At 34.6% G+C, this 24,156-nt stretch overlaps 6 protein-coding genes and 1 pseudogene across 9 annotated transcripts; 3 read left to right on the top strand and 4 right to left on the bottom strand.

Annotated features, from left to right (window-relative positions):
• The first annotated feature begins 1,441 nt into the window (after window positions 1-1,441).
• LOC149515180 (uncharacterized) lies at window positions 1,442-3,066 on the top strand. Its single transcript, XM_089742927.1, has one exon. It carries the CDS (start codon window positions 1,882-1,884, stop codon window positions 2,815-2,817), a length of 936 nt encoding a protein of 311 aa, XP_089599053.1. The 5' UTR covers window positions 1,442-1,881; the 3' UTR covers window positions 2,818-3,066.
• Window positions 3,067-5,750: 2,684 nt separating this feature from the next.
• Window positions 5,751-6,592, top strand: LOC149515179 (uncharacterized). 2 transcript variants are annotated; one of them, XM_089744069.1, is made up of 3 exons: window positions 5,751-6,011; window positions 6,084-6,268; window positions 6,344-6,592. In XM_089744069.1, the coding sequence occupies exons 1-3, from the start codon at window positions 5,930-5,932 to the stop codon at window positions 6,398-6,400; spliced, it is 324 nt and encodes a 107-aa protein (XP_089600195.1). In that variant the 5' UTR covers window positions 5,751-5,929; the 3' UTR covers window positions 6,401-6,592. The 2 variants fall into 2 exon arrangements, with proteins under 2 accessions (XP_089600195.1, XP_089600196.1); XM_089744070.1 differs by having other exon boundaries at window positions 5,765-6,011; window positions 6,380-6,592.
• Window positions 6,593-7,618: 1,026 nt separating this feature from the next.
• LOC111294205 (cell number regulator 8-like) lies at window positions 7,619-9,875 on the top strand. Its single transcript, XM_022887435.2, has 3 exons — window positions 7,619-8,101; window positions 8,690-8,892; window positions 9,376-9,875. The coding sequence occupies exons 1-3, from the start codon at window positions 7,798-7,800 to the stop codon at window positions 9,613-9,615; spliced, it is 747 nt and encodes a 248-aa protein (XP_022743170.1). The 5' UTR covers window positions 7,619-7,797; the 3' UTR covers window positions 9,616-9,875.
• Window positions 9,876-10,464: 589 nt separating this feature from the next.
• LOC111294206 (DNA-binding protein S1FA-like) lies at window positions 10,465-11,674 on the bottom strand. 2 transcript variants are annotated; one of them, XM_089744071.1, is made up of 2 exons: window positions 11,264-11,674; window positions 10,465-10,822 (listed from the first exon to the last, which is right to left on the bottom strand). In XM_089744071.1, exons 1-2 carry the CDS (start codon window positions 11,291-11,293, stop codon window positions 10,604-10,606), a joined length of 249 nt encoding a protein of 82 aa, XP_089600197.1. In that variant the 5' UTR covers window positions 11,294-11,674; the 3' UTR covers window positions 10,465-10,603. The 2 variants fall into 2 exon arrangements, with proteins under 2 accessions (XP_089600197.1, XP_022743171.2); XM_022887436.2 differs by having other exon boundaries at window positions 11,240-11,456.
• Window positions 11,675-14,660: 2,986 nt separating this feature from the next.
• LOC111294156 (L-type lectin-domain containing receptor kinase VIII.1 pseudogene) lies at window positions 14,661-17,202 on the bottom strand (annotated as a pseudogene). Its single transcript, XR_016327842.1, has one exon. The product of XR_016327842.1 is annotated as an L-type lectin-domain containing receptor kinase VIII.1 pseudogene (transcript).
• A 3,491-nt stretch (window positions 17,203-20,693) lies between these two features.
• Window positions 20,694-21,826, bottom strand: LOC111295761 (uncharacterized). The gene is made up of 2 exons (XM_022889485.2): window positions 21,560-21,826; window positions 20,694-21,444 (listed from the first exon to the last, which is right to left on the bottom strand). Exons 1-2 carry the CDS (start codon window positions 21,824-21,826, stop codon window positions 20,911-20,913), a joined length of 801 nt encoding a protein of 266 aa, XP_022745220.1. The 3' UTR covers window positions 20,694-20,910.
• Window positions 21,827-22,898: 1,072 nt separating this feature from the next.
• On the bottom strand, window positions 22,899-24,000 carry LOC111295760 (polyubiquitin). The gene has a single exon (XM_022889484.2). The coding sequence runs from the start codon at window positions 23,998-24,000 to the stop codon at window positions 23,083-23,085; it is 918 nt and encodes a 305-aa protein (XP_022745219.1). The 3' UTR covers window positions 22,899-23,082.
• Between the last annotated feature and the right edge of the window lie 156 nt (window positions 24,001-24,156).

The raw sequence follows: 24,156 nt of genomic DNA, 5'->3' as shown, positions 1-24,156 counted from the left end.
GGCGGTGGTGGTTGCTTGTGCAGAGACAGATACAAGATTGGTGGGGTATGGAAAGATTGCCTTTCCCATCCTAGGCAGATGGAGATGACCCCATTGCTTGTTCTTCGCCTGACAAGTTCAACTTGTGCATTCCTTTTTGACTTAAAATGATAGAACCCTTTCACCATATAGGCGCCATTCAAGGCTAGATAAAAGAACACTTATATGGCCGAGGTTTACAAAATACAAGTTCCCATGATTTTCGAGAGCTTACAAGCGAAGTCAGAGAACTCTGAGTTATCTACAAAAGGAAAATGAATTTTCCCTTTAATCTCACTTTTTGTAGTCATAAAAAGTGAAGAACTTTCATGGTTGAAAGCTTCTGTCATATACGTCGGATAACGTAGCAAATACATGTGTCCTGCAGGTGCTCTCTTTGAGATTTCGACCTAAAAAAAAAAACCTCTTTCAAAAATAAGTACATTGACTGATATTTAACGCATCAGTGTTAGAAATCTGATGTTTTCATTTAAAGATAGTTGACTTTAGGCTGGCAATGTGAGTACTAGGGATCAAAAAAACAGTTGAGCATTGATTTAGCCATTGTTAGTTACTGTACAGATTATAGAATCTACAGTTTTTTTTTTTACCTTGGCAGCTACTATTTGTACATTTACTAATAGAAGGAAAAGGACAAGATAAAAGTTCCAAAAAAAAAATCATTATGATAAATGAATGGAATTCCAACTCCAAATGGGAATTTTCTGTGTAAATTACTACAAGGAGTGGGTTCCAATTTCCTTTTCATCATTTCTCGTTGAAAAAAACAAATGACATGCTACTGGATTAAGCCAAAGAATCAATTTGCTTAGGAATGATTTTCCGTTTAAAAAGATGCATTCATCACCATGGAATCATGAACGCATGTAGCACCTTCCCCGAGATGTTACCACACTGAACCAAGATCCAACGGTTATCACTACACCAAACTAACTGCACTTTGATGAATCTGTCGTTTCCCCTGCATGATAACGGCTCGATTTGATTTGGATAAGTTTTGATTTAATTTTTTTATATTATATAATATTATAAAAATTTAAAATTTGATTCTAATTTAAATTTAAATTTTATTTTATTTTAATTGAAATGAATTTTATTCATTTTGATTTAATTTATTAATTTTTTTATTTTTAATATAAAATTTTAATATATTTAAATAAAATTTAATACAAAATTTTTATTTTTATTTTATAAAATTTAAATAATATATAAAAACTAAAAAATTTAAAATTTAAATCAATTTTTTTAAAAATTCGATCCAAATTTAATAATACATTTAATATCTAAATTTAATCTAAATTTAAAAAAAAATAATCTGAATCGAATCCAATATTATAATTTTAAATTAAATTTTAAACTTTTTTTTTTTTCACTTTATTTCCGTCTACTTCATAATTTACAGGTAAAATAATACTAACTGACCTCGCAGGCAAGGCCAGGCCCAACCAAACAGAACCCTACGGCCTCAAAAGGAAATGGAAAAAATTATATTTACAGTGGATTCACCCTCCTGTGCAAATAGATTGAAAAAGATGTAAAAAAGAAAAACAAAGAAAGCAAAAGTAGAGAGAAAAAACTTAAGGAAGGTGGCCACCATATCTTCTTCAGTTTATTATCAGAACCAAAGACAGGCATTCCCAGAGTCATCACACGCAAAGCAAAACCCACATGCTTTTAGAGAAAGACAAGTAACCAAAGTGCATACCTTTTCAATCTCCAAACTCAAAAGCCACACACACACAAAGCTCGTGTTGACGGAGACTCTACACAGAAGAAAAAGAAAGCATAAATCTTTGCAATCTTCAGATAGAAAGAAAGGGGTACTCTTTTTTTTTTGTGAAAATGAAGCTATCATCAAAACCCATATCGAGTCCGGGTCAGGCTGAGAAGTATCCGCCACCGTTGATGCGGTTTTTGAGAAGCAATGTTGGGAGCAGAAGCAGGGGACGGTTACGTTCAAGCCCAATGTTTGTTAGAAGAAAACACACCGTCATTGAAACCCAGGAGCCTTCTTCGCCTAAAGTGACTTGCATGGGTCAGGTTAGTGTCAAACAAACTGGTTCAAAACCCGGTCGACCCGGAGCCCCGACTTGTTGTCGCAGCCGCTGTAAATGGATCAGAAATGCTCTGCTTTGCCATCATTTCCCTGTGAATGTCAAGGCCAAACCTCTTTTTAGACTCCTTTGGAAGAAATGTGGGGCGTTTTCCCATATGGGGTTGTGTAGAAAACCCAAAGTTAGGGAAGATTCATCGAAATTTGGGAACAAAATTGAAGATTCTGTGAAAGAAAGTGAAGAAGATGAGAAGGAAGCTAAGATTTTTGTATCTTCTTCCCGTTCATCACCACCCAAAAATGCTTTGATTTTAACACGTTGTCGATCAGCTCCGAACAGATTTTCTTCTTTGGCTTGTAGATTTGGGGGGTCACCCTTAGCTAACCAAGAAGAAGAAGAGGAAGAAGAACAAGAAGAAGAAACAGAGCTAGAAAACAGAGGATTTAAAGAAGAGAATCCCATTTCAGAAAAAGAGTCCATTTGTAGAAATTCGGATCAGGGTTCGCAAATGGATTCGGAAACTGAAGAAAAGTCGGATTTTTGCAATGAATTTGAAGAGAAAAAAATAGAAAAATCTGAAAACAATCAAGAGTTGAAAACCGAGCAATTTGGAAATGTACGGCTTCTAATTCTCACAAGATGTAAATCAGAACCGGCTAGAACAGCTGAAAGACTCGATCCTGAGATGAGTTTCTGGAAGAAGAGAAGGTTGGGTTTCACGTGATACATTTAATTTTCTTCTTTCTTTCTTTTCTTAGTTAATTTTCTGAATATTTTTGTTTATTACACTGGAAAATGAAATCAATGATAAATTTTGTGTGTATTTTTTTTTTCCCCTGAAACTTCCTCATGGGCTGCCGTCTTTAGTGGAGTTGGCTTTTGTCTGTTTGACAGAAAAAGTGTTCTCTGCTTTCAGTTTCAGCCGCTACCAGGGTTTTTGCATCTTTGGATACTCTGACCAGCTTTTATATTTGGTGGAAAGCAAATGCAGGATTTTGGAACTCAATTGAAACAAAAATTATTGGTTTTAAAATCTTGCAATGATATAGAAAAAACAATATTAAATTGAATGTCTCAATCCCCTATCAATTTTTAGTTATGGATTTTTATATCAATGATCCTTTTAAGATCTGTTCACTTTGATTGGAAAGCTTTAGTCAACGGATTATTTTCATGATTATTTGTGAGGAATCTACATGGCAATTGGCAAGTTGGTAACCACACTAATTGAAGCAAAATGGGGTCATTCATTCTTTTCAGATTGGATAAGAAACTTGGGGATGGAAATTTTCCAATTCTAAATTGGGTTGAGATGGCATTGGATTCCGATTTGAAACCTAGGTTTGGGAGTTAGGTATCATTGCACAACAAACTGTCTAAACAAAAAGAAAAGGAAAATGGAGAGGCAAACCCTGAATTCTAGATACATCTTTTGCCATTTATTCTATTCTTCTTCAATGGCTGAGCTAAGAATCAATCATTTGAATGCATGATTGAGCTAAGGCTTCATTTAAGATTTCATTGTTATTTGTTAAGTGTTTCAGCTTAGCTTTATAGGCTATAGCTCGACCTTCCCTTGCTAAAAGTACTGGTAATAGACATACAAGGAAAAACTTAAGACCTGAAAATTTCAATGGAAACCTTACAAAAACATCAGTGTCCTTAGCTGGTGAATATGATGATTTCAGGCAAAAAGATTAAAAAGTTTTCCAATAAAAACTCAATGATATTTAAGTTTTTGAAATTTCATTGTAATCTTAATTTTTTTTATTTTGGATAAATTGAGGTTTTAAATATTTATTTTCACTCTAATTGAAGTTTTTATTAAATAAAAATTAATATTGATGATTAATTAATTTTTATTAATATAAATTCAATTGATGAAAATAAATATTTAAAAATTTAATTAATTATAATAAAATAATAAAAATTTAAATAATTATTAAATTTTTGTTTGAGCGTGCTTTTGACCCTTTAACTTTCAAGATTGTGCCAAATATTAGTCCCTCAGGGAAAATTCTTGCTCCAAATTCCTGACTCAAGGCAGATTTTGGTGTCTGATGCATCAGATTTTGAACACCTCTGCAATTAACAGATGCAGAGTTCAGAACCAAATTATGATCCAACATTGCAGGATCTTGCCCTAAGATTTTGTTTGGTACCTCAGGTCAACCACTAGACTGAAAGAAAGCCCAAACTAGACTCCAACAGTTGTTTGTTTACTTGTTCATGTATGTCGAGCAGAAGCCTAGTGTTCGGGTACATTTTGATGCTCAAATAAACACCAAAAGACATTGGGTAAAGCAACAGTATTCACAGCCTTTGGCTCACAGAAAGATAGCTTTTCTGAGTTGGCAGCTTGAAGTCCGAGGTTATAAATGATACAGAGATCAAACCAAAGGCCAAAAAGATTAGTCTATACGAATCAATCAATTCAATGGACTGCCAAGGCTCCGAATCACTTTCTTTTTGTTCAAGATACTATGAGATTGACCATAGTTCCATTATAAGGTCATTAACCATCTTCTGAATTATTCAACTTCCTAACAACCTCAAACCCCAAAACTTATGATTCACTGTTTCCTGTTTTCAAGTTTCAACACTGATCTGGAACTGAACAATTAGATTAGAGAAGGAAGAACAAAGACAATAACATAACTTTGTAAGAAGATACACAATGTCAGACGTAGATTTTCCAAGACAGGTCGAGATGAAGGATTTAAGTTGCTGTCTCTAAGGACTGGCGTTGGAAATTGGGATCCAACAACTTTAAAGCATGCAGGTAATTACATCCTAGTATCATATATTTGCCTTGGAAATTATGCCCACTCCCCTGTCCACTCCCATCCAGCCATGGCATAGCTATTTGACATTGGACTGAAACCAGATTACCAGACACTCATTCAAGAAAATCATATGGGCATGTAATCTTGAAGAGACGACGGACAGGGACCATTAACAAGCATCAACCATCTTTTCATTTTCAAAATCAGTTGGATGAATTGGGTTTATTCTTAATAAATTGCTGATTTTTTTTTTGTGCAGTATAATCTTGCATTATTTGAAGAACATGAGAGTTGAGTACTTCGTTTTTTGTGCTTGTTTTGTTTTACTAAAATGCAAATAGTAGTAATAACAAAAACCCCACCAATCTTTTCTGTTGTCGGATTAAAAACCGTCGTAATAAAATGAAGAATATACATATGGCTTGACAACTTAACTAATTTGGAGTTTTGCTGGCAATAATATTAATTACCGTTACTAAAACAATATGAATCGAATTTAGAGTACATAAACAAGGAAACAAAACACATAAGAGTAGGTGTGAAGAATGTGAAATCCAGCCAACTAGAGCCCAATGGCATGGCATGTCCCTCGTTAGGACATTTCAATAATATACACATGGAGCTGTCCCATGGCTCTATAAATAAAATAAAATAAAACAAAAAAATATAACTAAAGAAATTAAGAATAAATATCTGAAATTTAATTAAATTAATTTATATAATTATTTTTAAAAATGACGATCTAATTCTTAAAATAAATTAAAATGTTTTAGACGTGGGGTCTCTAATTATGCTTCGTAAATGTTCCAACCCTACACATCTACATCGATCCTTCACAACTTATTGCTGTGTTGATGGTGACGGTTTCAATTCCCCAAAGCAAAAAAAAAATGGAATTCCTCAACTGCTTTTGGTCCTTGCTTGTTCCGTGAACACCCCATGATTTGAGTTGTGAGTTGTGACTCATCTTTCCTCTATAAAATGACCCTTAGACACCTTCTCAAACAGAACTTACTATCATTCATCACCTAGGAAAAGCAACCATTTTCCATGGAGCTAATTGCCATCAAGTCTAGACCCATCTTCATTATTTTGCTGCTTCTTCTCCTGTCCATATCTCAATTTTCAACAGGTTTGTAGAATCATTTGTTCTTTTTTCTTTTGGGGAACTTTCGATTCATTTAGTGTTCGTTTTTTTGTTAAGGGAGCTCGGATGTTTCGGATAAGGAGGTTTATGAGATTGATTATAGAGGTCCGGAGACACACACTTCAATCCCTCCGCCCGATCATTCTCATGGTCACAGTCATCTAGTTCACCGGGAAACCGATATTTTGCCACCCCACAAATCTTCCAAGGGCTTAAGGGGTGGTGGTAATAAAGGAAGAATTGTAAGTTTCCATTCTTTGATTAAAGAACACATCAAAGAAATTAACTTTGCTTAACCAATTTGAGATTCTTAAAAGACAAGCAAAATTTTTTTATTTGCTTTTGTTTTGCAGGCCAAGAAAATTCATGGGTGATGAACAAGGGTTTTGGAACCCTCCTTGAATGTTAAATTTTATACTAGTTTGTAGCTCTATCAGTTACTTAGTGACTTCTGTTCTAGATATGAATACTATATGTGAAAATTGAGAAATTGTTGATTATGAATGGTAGTGTTCTGTCTTTATTCAGCTTTAAAAATTTTACATCAACCTTACTATTTATTATTCTATCTCTTCTAAGCTCTGAATTCTTCCAAGTTTTTCCTTTGTCACAAATCAAAGTACATCACCATATCCTCATCTGACTTGTAAGATTTGATTACTTGAGGGAATGGGAAAGAAATAAGATCTCCTGATTTTAGCTAAAACGTAAACCTTTCCCAAAAAAAAAAAAATTCTTGTTTTCAATCATATCAATCAAATGATTTTTTTATATTTGAAATTGTTAAAATTTAAATTTTGATGATCGATTAAATGAATGTTTTTAACTTATGTCCAATAATGATTATGCTTAATTATAAGATATCGAATATCAAATTTATCATTTAAATTTTATAAATAAATAAAAAAGAAAGAAAAAATTTGTTGGGTCTGCTCATTATTTTATTTTATGAATTATTGTAGTATATTATCTATTTTTCCTTACATTTAATGGATAATTCATCAATGGTTTTGCACAATGTGAGTGCCATAACTATAAAGCATGCTCGGCTTTGCTAGTTTTATTATAAATGAAAGTAACGTATATCTAAATTTTTAGGTAACAGAAACCAAATTAAGGACTTGGGCCAGCTCATCCCCTGAAAGTTTTTTTTTTTTTTTTCTAGTGAGTACCTCATTAAATAATTTTTAAAATTAGTTAAATTAATGTTTATAATAATAATTTTATATTAAATATAATAATTAATAGTTAAAATGAGAATTTCAATAGTTACTCCATAAATAAAATCCGTATATTAAACACTTATTTTTATAACTCAAAAACAAAAAAAAAAAAAAAGAAAACAGCAATTTTTTAGTATATAAGGAAAGAAAAATAGTTTTGACAATTAGTGACAAATATATCTACAGTCGTCGACAATAAGTTACGCATGTAAGAAGGGTAGGGGAGGAAGGGAGACTACTGGGCCCTTGATTGGGCCCTATTTGGGCTCTGAACATGATAAAGACAAACAAATTACGGACAGATCGAAACTCCGTATTAAGACAGCAAAGGAAAAATAATAAATAAAGATTAAAAATGTCACGCGCTTTGTTTCTTACGATGGAATCAAAGGACCAAGACCGAAATATCAAAACGTTTTTTGACCTCTTATTATTTTGTCTTCGGTTCCAATTTTTAGATCCAAATCTAATTTTAGAATTTTCTAAAGCTTTTTAAATTTTAGATCTCTCTGCACTGAAATCGAATCGAAAAAAAAAATCCCCAAAAAATGGCAAATAACAATGGTAGCAACGGCAATGATCGCGAGGAATCGAGTCCTCTTTTGAGCAAACAAGTTGTTGAAGAAGATGAGAAGAAGAAATTGAATGGTCAAAAGTCAAAGGAGGCAACAACCAAGGTGGAAGCTTCGCCGGAAGTTAGTACCGGGGCTGGGTTTGGGTGGACCGCCGATGGGCTGCCGTTGGTCCACGGGAGTGTTGTCGGAGAACCCATGGGCCGTTCCCAGTGGGACTCCTCCCTCCTTGCTTGTCTTGGTCGTAACGATGAGTTTTGCAGCAGCGACATTGAAGTTTGTAAGTCTTTATATGATTTATTTGAGGTTTTCTAATTGGATCTGATGCTGTAGAAATTTTTTACATTGGGATTTTTAATTTTTATGGAATGTGGAGATTTTTCCTGCAATTAGAAGCTAAATTATAATAGATGTGAACCCTATTCTTTTGGGACTGTTCCATATATAAACTATGCAAATGATTGACATACTTTATAAACTTAAAGCTGTAATTCTGGTTTTTTTTTTTTTTTTGGTGAAAATTTTGATCTTGATTGTAGAAAACTTGGAATTTAGAAGGGGATAAAAAAGGAAAAGAAAGGAGAATCTAAAGGCCAATGATGTTTTTGTATTTTTTGCAATGATTAAAAAGATGGGTTGTAATTGTAACCTTGTTTATTGTTTTTAATTGCATGATCGATTAAGTTTTGGGTAGTGCTATCTATTACTTTTGATATGTACAAAGTTCCAATTTATGCGATTATTTGTTTCTCAAAAAAGTAAAATAGAATGTTTTACCAGACATTTTTTGTGTATTCTGATTTGTCAGTTATGAATTTTTTTGTATGCTTATTTTGCTCAGGATTTCTAATTATGATATTTTGGCCAGGTCTACTTGGAAGCATGGTCCCCTGTGTGCTGTATGGAAGCAATGTTGAAAGACTTGGATCTGCTCCTGGGATCTTTGCAAATCACTGTTTGCCTTACACTGGTCTGTACCTGATTGGAAATTCCTTTTTTGGCTGGAATTTTCTTGCACCATGGTTTTCATACCCTACCCGTACTGCCATTCGGCGGAAGTTTAATCTGGAGGCAAGTAAATCCTTATCTTTCATCTTGCTTAACTTTGCTTCTCAGGTTATAAGATAATTTTAACTGACTCATTAAGCATGGTATGGTTTTGCAGTTGGTTTTAGAGAATTCTAATTTATGGGTTTGGTTTATTTTTCTGTCCGGTATCTATATGACATTTTGTGGATCAATTTTTTTTCCTATAGTAATGACTAAAGTTCAATGTCCCTCTATCTTCCTTGTTTGATTTGGTTTTTGGAAGTTTATACTGGCCCTGTGGTGATGGTGGGGGGGGGGGGGGGGGTGAAGTCAAATGTTCCGATGTATCTTCGTTTCTATATGCGTTGTTGTTGTACCATGAGCTATTGAGTTAGTTGATCTCTTCATTGTGTTTTTCTTGTGGAGGGACGACTAGGAATTTTATGCTTAGAATCGAAAGGAACAATATGAACTAATGGAATAGCTTGCCAAGATTTATTTTTGTGGGTTTCTTTGGAAGAACAGGGCACCTGTGAGGCACTTAATAGGTCATGTGGATGCTGTGGAAGCTGTGTTGAAGATGAGGTGCAACGTGAACAGTGTGAGTCAGCCTGTGACTTTGCAACACATGTTTTCTGCCATGCATGTGCACTTTGCCAGGAGGGCCGCGAGCTTCGTCGAAAGTTGCCTCATCCAGGGTTCAACGCTCAGCCTGTCCTGGTCATGATCCCTCCTGGTGAGCAGACAATGGGCCGTGGTGCCTGAGTGCATGATGCCTATGTCCTGCCTTACAGTTAAAGAACTCTAATAGCTCGACTATATTTTTATCAGTGTGATGTCATGTTGTAGAATAATGTTTAAATGTTTTATCTACATTGTCTAAACTACCATCAGAGGATGATTGCTTGGTTTGGCCAGACCAAAACAACATATCATATATGGGGTTTCACCTGTTTTGTGTGTATAATATATTATGTGTTACAATTTCTTTTTTCAAAATAATTTGATGTGATGGGTTTCACCGATTTTGTGTGTTTATGTTACACTTGATTTTTTCAAAACAAGTTGGTGTGATGTTTCACATTTTGCTATACCCTTTTGCGGTCTCCTTTCAGACATCCTTTTTTAAAGATTTTTAATTTAATAGGGATGCTAAAAGAAACAAAATACTATATCCTTTCATCCATGGCTTGCTTTCCTTCATTTGATCCAAGGCCAGTGCGAGTGATAGTTAAAAGAGTATTAAGGGGAAAGTCTAAATGCATGGGTAAAGTACTTGAAGGACGTTCTAATGCTTTCTTTTCAAAATGATGAGATCAGAAACATTCTTTTCAACATAGGATGCAATGAATCCAAAGTTTGGACACCAACACATGCCCTCTAGAAAAGAAAAAACCTATGAAGCACCATCAGCTTCTTTTGGTGAATGCTAAAGATCTCTCTCTCGCATATTGGAACCAAGATCACCTAAGTAGGCATCATCCTGGTTGCTTCCAGTCCTGTAAATAGTTCACATGGGTTGTGGAAGCAACTAAATGATGCAGATTAATAGGAAAAAAAAAAAAAGAAATAAGAGTAAATGTAATAGAAATGAGACAAGTAAACTGCGCCTGATGAACCAAGAACAGAATTTTACTTCCTAGTCTACGACCCAAATTTAGGGTCAACTTCTGACTAAGATGTTAAAGTTTTTATGGGAGGCAACACTGTGGACATGAAACAGAGAAAATTGTGACCAAACAGTTTTAACATCCTACTCTCCTGGTGCAGAGACTCCTTGCTTCAGCCTCTCTCTCTTCATCTTCTTCTTGGATAATGGCTTCTTTTTCCTAGGAGGAAGAGTCTTCTGCGCATACAAGTAAAGTACATAGTTCCCCGCAAGGAATATCAGAAGCAGCCCCACAACAACCAGCAGCACCATCAACCCAGGATTGAACCCTTTGGCTTCAGTTTCATAAATAATCTTATTTCCCTATTCCATCAGAGGAAACGAAATTATTACCCTGTAAGAACACATCATTTGACGCAGAAGAAAAAAACCAGAAACGCACAAACACAACTAGCTGCTCAAAACATGTTAACTTCACAAAGCCAAAGAGAGCAAACAGCAAAAGCTTATTGTCATGAAAGGATCACTGCTCAACTTAGTTAACTTTAGCCAATCAAGCGAGACAATCAGCATACAAATCTCTCAAAACAAAAGAAATCGAAGTAAACTTGGAAAAGCACTAGATCTGCACGATAACAAGCAATAATAAAAGGAAACAAGAGCATATCTCTAAATTAGAAGGATAAATACGAATTGATTTAGTACTGATCTCGGTGAATAGCCATTGGAATTGAGATTTAAAGAGATTTTTAAAAAATTATTAAAATAAAAAACAAATACCAAGTGGTCAAAGGAGGGAGGGACATTATCTGCGAACTCGAACTCGTCTGACATGGCTGCAACTCAACGGTGGAGCTCCTTTACCAGCACGAATTTGAAAGGAAGAACGTTGCACAAATTGGAAAAAGAGTACCAAAAAAAAAAAAAAACCCCAGTTTCAGGTGATGAAGCTACTTGTTTTATAGGACTGTTTCGGGTTCCCTTAGTTGTTTTTATGCCTTGATTCAACTTCATGATTCAGAGCTAAAATCTGAAACTCAACTTTGCCAGTCCAACAGATCCAACTGATGGATGGGCTTTAAATCTATGCTTAAAGCCCATTCGAGTAACATACACCAAGTTCTAACTGCCATTACTGTTCTCAGACAACGTCAGAATTAAAGGCATGTTGGGAAAGAGGACCAGCCCAATAAAGAAGGAGAAACGAAACAGTTGGACTGACCAAAGCCCGGAATTTGTCTAATGACATGAATTGCACTAGATGACATCCATCTCCAGTGTATATATGTGGGAGAAAACATTGGAAATGTCAAAAATATTTCATTCTAAACAACTTTGGGCACATCAATTATCAAAAAAATTGTGGGGACACTGAAACAGAGATGATATATCTTAGAAAGTATCATCAGACAGGGACCGGAACCAAGATAACATTAGTCAATATCAAAATATATGTTACATAAAATTAGAAATGCTTAATGCAAGTGGGCTGTTGTGTGTTAACATCGAAATCAATATGTTGGTGAAGTCTTGACTCTGTTTGCTGTAAAGCAGAAACATCCAAAACCACCTCCCTTGTTTTAACCAATTAAAATAAATAAAATTTCTTATTGAAATTGTTGCAGTGAATTATGTTCATAATGCTATTTTGAGAGTATTAGTGCGGTGGGATCTAAGACAGGTTTAAAGTAAAAGTTCAAAAACCGGGTTGTTGTTCAGTTCAAAATTATTTTAGTCATCTTCTGCAACTTCAGGACCAGAAGCCTATAGGGGTTCGATAATGAAGCTGACATGATTCTGTGAGTTAAACCTGTTTGAAGGTTGGACCAATTGTCGGCATCGAGGCACGTTTCAGTATACATAAAATTTAGAGCTGGTCGGGCACTCTGACATTGGTGGTGGCTCTTTATGTCTGAACAGGTTCAATGCACGTCGGCAAAAATCCAGGACCCCGAATGAAAACAACGTAAAATACAACCATCTAGGAAAGGGAAAAAAAAAATTCCCACGTGGCAAATGAGTAACTGACAAAACGGTCCCATATGGTGCACGAAAGTTGCAATAAAATCCTGGATTTAAATGGAAGAAACATTGCATTGTTAAGTACTTAAGTCCAATCTAGGTGATGAAAGGTATACAGGAAACAGCCATTCATTTTTGGTACAAGCTGACATGACTCGCTGGATCAGGGCCACAATGAGAATAAAATGTGGAGGAGAATTTTACCCTGGATTACTGCCACTCGTTGGAATCTTCCTAGGAAGAGGTCTCTCAGCCTCAATCTGTAAACGTCATTAAGTTTTGATCAACAGTAAAACTAATTGTCCTTAGGCATCTTCAAATGGTGATTTTTTTTTTTTTATCAGAGTTTAGCAAATCAACTGTTTTTTTGTCAAATGTAGCCGCAGTTTGATCTTTAAATTTATCAGATACTACTTTAAAGGTCACTGAATCAATTGAAATAAATTTGACACTCAATTTTGACCAAAAAAAAGTTTTGACACTTGTTTTGATTTCATTTGCCTCCCTTTCCTTTGTTTGGTGTGAGTTGAGGGTGTTGTTGAATCTTTGATGTTAACCTCAAGGAGTGTTTGATCTTGATAGAGAAAAGCCAGCTTTAATCCCACTTTCTGAAGCAAAAAAAAAAAAAAAAAAAAATCTTTTTTTTTTAATGCTTTTGAAAAGATACAAAAGAGACTAGCGTCTAAATAAAGTCTTAATAAAAGTTAATCAGAACTAAGGTTACATTAACTTTATTTCATACCTTTCTCTCCAACAACCAACCATGCAATTGTTTAATCATTTTCCTTACTACCAAAATTGATAAAAAAAAAAATTTAAGCAATTAAATTTTTTATTATTCTTGGATGTACACAAACATGTCTTAAATTACAAATCTCACATAATCATATATTGACGTGCGTCTTTTTATAAAATTATAATCGTAATTAAATATTACATATATATATTAAATAATTAATTAATAAATTAAAATATAATTAAATAAATCTAACATAAATCGAATCAATTCACATACAATAACGCTTGATTCTAAAATTTTAGAATTCTAAAACCTCCTCTTTATCATTAAATTAAAACTTCATTCACAATATTAAATGTGAGATTGATGTTAATTTAAATGTAAAAATATATAAACATAAGAGCATGGAAAAAGGGGAAACTAAACCCTGATAATATTTTTAATGATGATAATTTTGAAACTTTATTGAAGGGGGAAAGAGTCTTAATGATTTTTTTTCTTGATTTCATTGATCCATATCCTGATCCACCTGTACTGAGGAGGGTAAGATTTAAATAAATTTTCAAGTGAAATTCATAAAATTCTTTTATTAAAAGCCATCACATAAAAATTATTCTGAAAATTAAAATTTATACATTAATAGAGTTCAATAAGAATATAAATAATTATTAAAAATATTGTATAATTAAAATTTTATTAATAGTTATTCAATATTAAAATTTTGTAATAATTTTTAGTAAAATTATTTATTTATAAAATATATATTAAAACTTTTTAATTTTTAAAATTTTGTACAATTAATTTATATAATAAAATCATTGGATCTTAAATTTTGATTTTTCATGTGATCCTTTACACCACGGCAGAAGTCCCTTCATTAAAAGTCAATGATATATGCACCCTTTTTCTCACTTTACTTAACCAAGCCTCTAATCAAACTCTTGTGTCCTTGGCAATGGGGATTGCTTGTGAAAGCAGTTACCCAACCTTACACAAAGGAAAATACCCAGTCCATATTGGAGAAAGAAAATGACTCCTACCATTTTCCTTGCGAAATACACATCACCGCATTTTCTCTTCATAATTCAACCTTTTTTTTTAATTTGTTTATAAATAAAATTATTTAATTATTTTTTTCTTTGCATAAATTTTCAAAAAGTTATAAACCTTTTCGAAAGAGATTTTTTGAAATATTATAAATCTTTTCGAAAATGAATTTTTAAAAAGTGAAATAGTGAAAATTTTAAAAATATTTTAAATAAACTTTTTATTATTTTATCTTTTGAAAATAAATTTTTGAAAAGTCATATATTTTGTAAATTTATTTTTAGAAAGTTATACAATTTCATAGAATTATAAAAAAGTTAATTAAGTAATTTTATTTTAAAAAATAAAAAAAAATTAAGGTGCGAAGAAACTGTGAGCTTGATTAACACAAAATTTGCAGTCCCCAAACTAAACATTGACTATTTTTAATTTTTTTTGAAGCAATAAATTACATGTTTATTGTGTAGTCATACATGCATATATACATACATACATACATAAACAAATGAATAATATATATGAGTTAAAAAAAAAAAAAGATCGTGCAATTCCAGCCCTTTGATTTTTGTTTTTCTATTGTTACACTAGGTCAGGACCGATGTAGCTATTTTCTGATGAGGAACTGGAGATGGTAATCATGCCGTTGCAGTCAGACACACTGTCCTGCAAGCTCAACAATAGATAAGAAGTGCTGAAACTCATTGAAGGTTTGGCTCTTGGAACAATAGGAACTTCTGCTTCACCCACCAGCATCTGGACCACACCTCTCATCGTGGGTCTAGCCAATGGGTCAGGGTGTGAACAAGCTAACCCAACCAAAAGAACCCTCCTCATCTCAGCCTCTTCAAAATTACCTTCAAGCCTGGCATCAGCTGCCGTTAACAATCTCCCTTCTCTATGCAAACTCCAAACCCATTCCACCAAATTGCCACTCACACCAACTTTTGCTACCGCGTTAGCCTCTCTCTCGATTGGTCTTCTTCCACTAGCCACCTCTAGAACCACAGCTCCATAGCTGAACACATCGGTTTTCTCAGTTGCTCTTCCTGTTAGAAGATATTCAGGAGCCAAATACCCCATTGTACCTGCAGCCACCGTGGCATCTGGAGATTTATCATGCTCAACTTGCCTTGCTAAACCAAAATCTCCTAGCTTTGCATTGAAACCTTCATCCAGCATTATATTGCTGGTCTTAACATCTCTATGTATAACCTGATGATCACACTCTTGATGCAAATAGGCCAAAGCAGAGGCAACTCCTAACAAAATTTTCTGCCTATGAGGCCATGGCAAGGGCGTTCTGGCTTCAAACAATGCTTTATCAAGACTCCCATTAGGCATTAAATCGTATACTAACAAAATTTCGCCTTTCTCATGGCACCATCCTTGCAACCTTACAAGATTTCGATGCCTAAGAGTCCCAATTATTGACAACTCAGATAAAAACTCATTCTTTCCTTGACTACTATGACTACATCTTTTCACGGCCACAATGTCGCCATTATCAGGCAAAATACCCTTGAAGACAGTCCCAAAGGCGCCGTGACCAATTATTCTATTGGAATTGAAGCATCTCGTAGCTGCTTTCAGCTCTTTATAACTGAACTCCTTTGGCGTTTTGATAATCTCCGATGCAAAAGACTCGGATTTCTTTACATGCTTGAACTTTTTAGAATAAACCCATATAAAAGCCCCAGCAAATAAGGCTAAAAAGAAAGCCCCAGCAGTTACCACCCCTGCAACAGCCCCCGGACCTTGCTTGCAAAGCTTGTTATGACACGAAGAAGACTTACCACTCTTTTGTTGAGTGCTAGAAATCGAATCAGAACCTGAAGGAGCCAATGAAGGTGGCGGTGATTTAACAGAATTAGCCGTTGGGCTCATTAAAGTAGACGTTGGAGGCGGCGGAGATGTTGATCCTGACCCTGACCCAGAACCTGAAATTGACTCGAAAGAAGAGCTAAAACTCCACCATTCTATACTATGAACCTCAGTGCTTCCTTGGGTTGAGCCTGAAAATCCTACGTACATGAAATCATTAACATATTGATCAAGATTTAAAGTGAATGATAACATGGGCTCTTCAGGCTTCAAATTTGAGTAGGAAATGGAGATGTTAAAAGCTCCTGATGAAGCATCGTATTCGATCCATGAATTAACGAGATTGCCACTCTTTAGATCAATATCTAAACTTCCCAAGTCACCAATTTGAGAAGAAACCACGCTGTTGAGATCCAAACCAACGTGGTTTCCATTAATGTCTTTGAATTCTACGTCCATAAGAGTGTCGAATTCCACCGCAACGAACCCCAAGGCCTGACCCTTATCATCGAGGAGTCCCAAAGAGCCGCCACCGGCACCTACGAAATCACCATCTGGGGAAATGACAAAGGCTAAACCGCCGCCGACGGAGGAAGGGTTGAGGTTGGTGATGTAGAAGGAGAAGAAGGTGGAGAAGCTACAAGGAGAATGGGTTCCTGGTTGCCGGAATCTCACCGGTTTCGAATATAAAGCTCTGCCGGCGCCTGAGTCGGGTACTTGGAGGTCGCGAGTGAGTCTCACGCTTCCATTGTTTAAATGAGCATCACCAAGCAGTTTCAGGCTGCTGAGAGTTAACGTTCCGAAATCGAACTCTGTCGTGGCAAAGATTCTGCTGAAGTTTAAGACAAAACAGAGGAACAGAGCAAAAAAAAAAGATGTAACCTTGTAAGAAAATGGCAACATCATTGCTTCAGTTTCCGGTTATTGTTGAAACCCCATTAGAAATAAAAAGAAAAGAGAAGAGAAGAAAAATGGAAAATATTTATTTTTTGTTTCGGTGGGGGAATTTGATGAGGAAGAGAGATTGTGAAATTCACGAACTTTGAGAGGAAGATAGAGAAGGAAGATGGGGTAGAGTATATTTCTTTGGCTTAAAACAGGACAAAGTGAAGGAAACACAAACAAACAAGGAATAGTTTGAAGGAGATAGTGAGAGCATCCAAGGGGGAAGTGAGTGAACAAGACAGGTGGATAGGTAAGACGACACGTGGCTATTTGCAACGGTTGTTTTCTTTTTCGGCGATTATAAAAGAAGAAAAAATTTTTTTTTTCTTTTTCTGTTGCACACTTCACAGCTTAATCGGATATAATACAAACGTGAATATAAGATAAAAATAGGAATTTTAATAATAATTGTACATAAATTTGATAAAATTAAAAAAATATATTTTATTTTTATGTTAATATAAATTATAATATATAATTTTTATATAAAATATAATATAAATTTTAATATTTTATATGATATGTATGCATAAATTATCGAATTAAATCGTTATTTTACAAGGAATTCAGTTGCAGGTGGCTGTAAAAAAGCGTGATTTTCACGCTCTCATAAATAACCTTTTGGCTTATGCCTTTGGGTATGGAGGGAGGGCGGCTTGTTGATTCAGCGACTGAATTATTGTCGCAACATTACTCATTAAGAAATTTGATGTAAATTAGTATAAATAATTGAAAAATATTAAATATGATTTTTAGCACTCAATGAATGAGTTTCTTATTTGTTAGTATTTAATACATGCTCAACATAAAATTAAACGGATGAATTTTAACATTAATAATTTTGAATTTTATTTATAAATTATAAATTTTTATTAAAAATAATCTTATATTGTGTGATATTATTAATTTTAATTTTTACTTTTAACATAAAATTTTCGTGTTAATTCCAGCATAAAATAAAATTGTACACTAAATTAACATGAAAATTTTAATATACTTGTATGTATACAAAAAATGAAATTTATTTGATTCAGGGGAGCCGTACTAATTCCTCGGCTTCTTTTCTTGGTCCATTCGCATTTATTAAGTGCGGTAAAGTTGTTGTCACATTACACATAAATCAATATTTCTTTTGCAACTATAAAATTTTCATCACTTGGCCCCACCAATGACATTTTTTTTCATTGGTAAAATTATTTTTTTAACTGTATATATCGCATGTGGTGGGCCCTACGTTTGGTGGAGATGGACTAGCTGGAGACATCCAATCGTCGATGATTTTTCCGGCCGTTGAATTGGACGGTCCAGGTGGAGCCATGGAAATGGAGAATTTTTTAAGCTTGCAAATCAAAATCAAAGCCTTTCATTTTAGGGTAAGTTTTTCTCTGTCCTTTTCGTTTTTGGATAAATAAAACTTTTTTCGGCTGGTGACATTTTGTCCCAAAGAACGATTTTTCTTTCTTTTTTTTTTTTTTTTTGTTTTCATTTAATGAAAGTTTAATAAATCGTAAATATCGAACACCTACTCTGAGGATAATTCTTCGTTGAAATAGTTACTTGGGTACACAAATAATTGCAATCCTTTCGAATCTCCGCTCGATCTTCCGTTAGTGGATTATTCTCTGATACGAACAGCACAGCTCTTGCAAATTGGTCATGGAAATGTCCATCATCAGCAGCCATTTTCTTCACATAAGGGGACGTAGTTGGATCAGAAGTCAGTTGCTGATCTATCGAGAGCAACAAAAATTCAGCCATTGTGTCATCGTTCACATCTTTAAGCATTCTCTTTTGAATTCGGCCATTGAATTTATGGAATATTTGTTTGAATCTGAGGAGAAACAAAAATTTTTGGATTCCCCACGTATAGTTAGTTCCGTAGAGTGTTTTAATTCCTTACTTCTCGCTTATAGAAGGATGGAAATGAATTGATTAATTTATAAAAATCAAATTTAAAAAAAAAGTTAATTGTTTTTGACATCTGAATTATAGTTAAATTCTTGATTTTGTATAAAAAATGTAACCAAATACTTGATTTTTGCAATGTCTATCAATTTACACAGGAGCATAACATTATTAGTCGAATAGATGATATGCAAATTGATTAAAAAAAAAAAAGTAAAGTCTAAATATTTAATTTTTAAAATTTTAAAGTACGTTTTAGATTATGTGAATTACTGTTATTTTCTTCTTATTCTTTTCTCCTTTAATTACATAAAGAAAATCAAAATAATTTATACCCATAATATTTTTTTCAGTCAAATAAGTACAAAAATAAAAATATTAAGAATAGATTAAGAATAATAATAATAATAATAAAAGAATCCAATGAGAATGTTCATCTACTTGACTTATTTTTTGTTTTGTTTTTTTAAAGAAAGGCCATGAAGAAATGGATAAGCATGGACCTTACATGTAAAAGTTATAATTTTTTTTTTTTAGTTGATCAAATAGGGTTTTATTTTGATAAATTTGTTTGATGGTTTATTAAGAATTTAGCCTCAATCATCCTTCAATTCTTTAAATTTATCCCATGGCTTTTTGGGCCTATGGCTTTCAAGCTCAATTACAATGTCGGTTCCATTTGCAGGGCTGGCTCGGGCTTTTTCTATATTTAGGTTGCCCAGTTGCTCATTTTCACTGGACTCTTCCATTCTTCCCCAATTCATACCTTCTTCAGGCCGATACTTGTAAGCTCAAGCAATGAAACGAATTCTTTTCCTTTGTTAATATTTTGGATTAGGACTTCTTTTTTGGTATCTTTTGAGTTTTTTTTACTGTAATTTTTTTTTATTATTTAAAAAATTTTAATATAATAAATGATATCTAAATTATAATAAAATTTTTAATATAATACTTAAATTTTATAAATTTATTATATAATATTTAAATTATGAATATATTAATTAACATGTTACTTCAAAAATTATTTGTTTGTTATACGTTATCATTTAAAATAAATCATATTTCACATCAATCATATTTTAATTAATAGATTTATAATTTAAATGTTACGGTAAAAATTTTTAAAATTTTATATACTAATTGAGTATATTTGATAATCACTTAAAAAAAACAAAGATGAGATGCTTGAAGTTTGAAAGAATATTAAAAATATTTAACTGACAAATTGACAAAGGGATTGGATTGGAACCTAATTCATAAATGCAAGTTGTCCTGTCTGAGATTGGTTCGTAGACCAAAACAGCGGAAGAAACATCGCCGTGGGATAATCTTTGCAGTCTCTATAGTAGTCAATTGTTTTCTTGGCTAGCATGGGACGACATGTTTAAAGCTGCCACAGGAAAAGTGTAAAATGATTGGGAACAAGGAAAATGCAGGACAAATACTGTAAAAGAAGTTACCCATTTTCCCGCTGATTTGATATGTTAAAACATGTGACTTCATAAGAAAACCATGATCATAAATGTATGGGCATGGTATGGAGGCCATGATATCGACATCTCACAGAAACGACACATGAGTAACGCAACTCTCAGAATCAAATGAAGACAAAACTGGGGATGGAACAGTGAAAATGGAGCTCTTGGCTGTTCTTGGAAGCCATCTTTGGTTCTTCTGTCTCAACCCACAACATGGTAGGACCGTCCTGATCATCTTGCTCTTCAGGAAATTGGATGACTTAATATAAACAAAAGAAAAAAGATCCTAGTTCCAATTTTTCACTTACCTTAAACACAAGTGGTTTAAAAAGAGCATTTGACTCATCTCTTTATTTATAGCATACTATCTTTATTACAATCTCCTTTTTTTTTTTATACAGTTGCAGTAGCAGTTGCAGCTAGCTAGTTGTTGTTTGCTAGATTTGACAGTCTCTTTTTTTTTTTTTTAATGGAAAATTTACAAGATTTTACATTTAGCATTCCTGCTGAACTACAGACACAACAGTTCGAGCCCATAACTTGAGATGTTTCTTCATATCAGCAGCTGCAGTGACCCTCGGTACTCTTATATTCAGCAATGGAGAATCAGGTCTTTTAATCAGCCAAGCCTCTGATAAATATGGCCTTATAACACCTTTCCCTTCCCCTTGTTCAATATCATCATCTTTAGGTAGTTCATCAGCAGCACGATTCAGTTCAGTTTTGAAAAATCCAAGTCTGAGGACGCCAGGGAGAACACTAATCATTCTTGCATTTAAGTGTTCTTTCTTGAATATAAAACCAAGATCCATGAACCCTTTTACTTCTTCTAGTTCCAAATCTTTCAAGCTCCTACAACTCGTGGATTTTTGCAGTTTACCCGCAAGCGAACCTGAAGTTGAGAGTCTGTGATTCCTGATCTGACGTTTTTGAGTTGATGGTGATGAAGAATGCGAACGACTTCTACTAGAGTTAAGAGTCACTCTTGTTGGTCTTTTCTTCACTTCTTCCTCATTTTTAGAATCATCCTAGAATTTACCACCATGAAAACAATAGGAAATGAACAAAAAGAAAAAGAAAGTTGGTGAAAGCCTGAACTTGGAGATATATATTTAAAGATTGCTGAGGAACATAAATTGTTACCAGTGGAGTTAGTGGAGATGGAATTGCAGAGTTTCCTTGGTGAAGGAGAGGACAAACAGCCGTTGAGATATCTTCTGCAAGAGATGATAAAGAGAGGCTTGATGATGGGCTTGTAGTAGTGGTAGTGGTACTATATTCTGAGTAGGGCAGCCGTGGTTTAAGAGTTTTAGGGAAATATAGTGAAAAGGGTTCTGAGAAGAGAATAACTTCGTGAAACCAAAGACTATCCATGGCTCCTATGAGACAAAATGAGAAGTTGTCGGCCATGGCTAGATAGAGTGGGGGAAAGAGAGATAGAGGGGTAGAGAGGTCACTTAAAAGGGAAAATCCGAGTAGTTATCGGCATCACTGCGGGGAGTTTCTGTGGTGGTGAAAGAATAAGCAAAAGTAGAGGAATATAGTAGAAAGTTAAGTGGTGGAACCTTGGGTTGGGATAATGGAGGATGTGGTCATGAACTTGGATTCCTTCAACTCTACATCTTTCACAAGCTCAAATGAGACTCCTTGGCCCATACTTGATGTGGAAACTATTTGTTCTATTCATTTAACTCAAGTTCAAGGTAATATTAACCACAGGATGCCATAAAAGTGGACAACCAAAGCAGTCAAAAACCAATCCAGAACAAGCAAGTGCTTTGAATTGAAGCTCCAATGTGAGAAAGTCATGCAACTACGCAATGAATTCCAAGAACTTAATACAAACTTTTAGCCATTTGGGCTAAGTTTGGGCCGATTTAAGGCTTGGGAATTTCCTGATCTTTGACCATATCCCGAAATGATCGTGGGTTAGATTGGGCATTGTTTTCATCTTTTTGGGTCTGATTCTAGCCGTTTAGGCTTTTTAATGGGTCCTTCAAGGCTTTTTTGGGTTATGTCCTAGAGCTAGTGGTGAAACAACAACAAGCTGTTATTACAACATGAAATTGACATTGAACCTTATGATTTCTCATTTGATCAAAGGACAAGAAGATGAAATAATATAGCACTGGAATTTTGATTTTCAACTACTTGTATAGGTTGCTATCTGGCAAAACTACACAAATTTTTAGATTTGGCTCTTCCAATAACTTCCACTAGGCCAAGATATTGAAGACATTAACTTTCTTTTTTTACCAAATAGAATTAGTATCCAATACACCAATCATCAGTATGCTTGAAATTCAATTGATTTTAATGCTGATCATTGTTGATTGATAAAACAATCAGTAACAGGGAAGAGCCAACCCCAAAATTTCAAGCCAGCCCTCCTCCTGTTATTGACATTACTCATCATGATTCAAAGAGTTCTAATGGAAATTCCAAGCGCATTTATTTCATAAAAGGGCAAGATAGAAGCAGATAACGAAAAGATCACCAACTTTTATTCCAGAGGAGAATTAAAGGTACTTAGATTAACATCTTACAGAAGACAAAAGACCTGGAAATCACATATTAAAAAAACAAGAAAAACAAGCACCTTCCCTTATGGATTATTATGACAATCTCAACTACAAACAAAGACAAATTTCTTTCTTTTAGAATAATCACTGCCCACCACGGAGACGAAGAACAAGGTGAAGGGTGGACTCTTTCTGAATGTTATAATCAGCTAAAGTCCTTCCATCCTCCAATTGTTTGCCAGCAAAGATAAGCCTTTGCTGATCTGGGGGGATTCCTTCCTTGTCCTGAATCTTTGCTTTTACGTTGTCAATTGTATCGGAACTTTCCACTTCCAAGGTGATTGTTTTTCCAGTCAAGGTCTTAACAAAAATCTGCATTCCTCCACGAAGCCTCAAAACAAGGTGAAGGGTCGATTCCTTTTGGATATTGTAATCAGCCAAGGTCCTCCCGTCCTCAAGCTGCTTACCAGCAAAGATCAAACGTTGTTGGTCTGGTGGGATCCCTTCCTTGTCCTGAATCTTTGCCTTAACGTTATCAATTGTGTCCGAACTCTCGACCTCCAGGGTTATAGTCTTCCCTGTCAAGGTTTTGACAAAGATTTGCATGCCTCCACGCAGCCTGAGGACAAGGTGGAGAGTTGATTCCTTTTGGATATTATAATCAGCCAAAGTACGGCCGTCCTCAAGCTGTTTCCCAGCGAAGATGAGCCGCTGCTGGTCGGGAGGGATGCCTTCCTTGTCTTGGATCTTGGCCTTGACGTTATCAATTGTGTCCGAACTCTCGACCTCAAGAGTTATGGTCTTGCCTGTTAAGGTTTTAACGAAGATCTGCATACCCCCACGAAGACGGAGGACCAGATGAAGAGTTGACTCCTTCTGGATGTTATAATCCGCCAAGGTACGACCGTCTTCAAGCTGTTTGCCAGCGAAGATAAGACGCTGCTGGTCAGGTGGGATCCCTTCCTTGTCCTGAATTTTGGCCTTGACGTTGTCGATGGTGTCAGAACTCTCTACCTCGAGAGTTATGGTCTTGCCAGTCAGGGTTTTCACGAAGATCTGCATCTTCTAAAAGACTATTATGAGAAAACTGATGGCGATCATTTGAAAAGGGATTTGATAACAGAGAAAACAGAAGATTTTGATTTTCTTTGTTTCGACGTTCGATATAAATTAAGAGGCTGGCAAAGGAATAGTTATATAGGAGAGGATATGACCGAT

Source organism: Durio zibethinus, chromosome 14 (genome assembly GCF_047325235.1).
Source record: "Durio zibethinus cultivar Kanyao isolate XHJ-2024 chromosome 14, ASM4732523v1, whole genome shotgun sequence".
NCBI classification, from domain to species: Eukaryota; Viridiplantae; Streptophyta; class Magnoliopsida; order Malvales; family Malvaceae; genus Durio; species Durio zibethinus.
The sequence above is the reverse complement of the archived record's forward strand: the minus strand, read 5'-3'. Positions and strand labels throughout refer to the sequence as shown.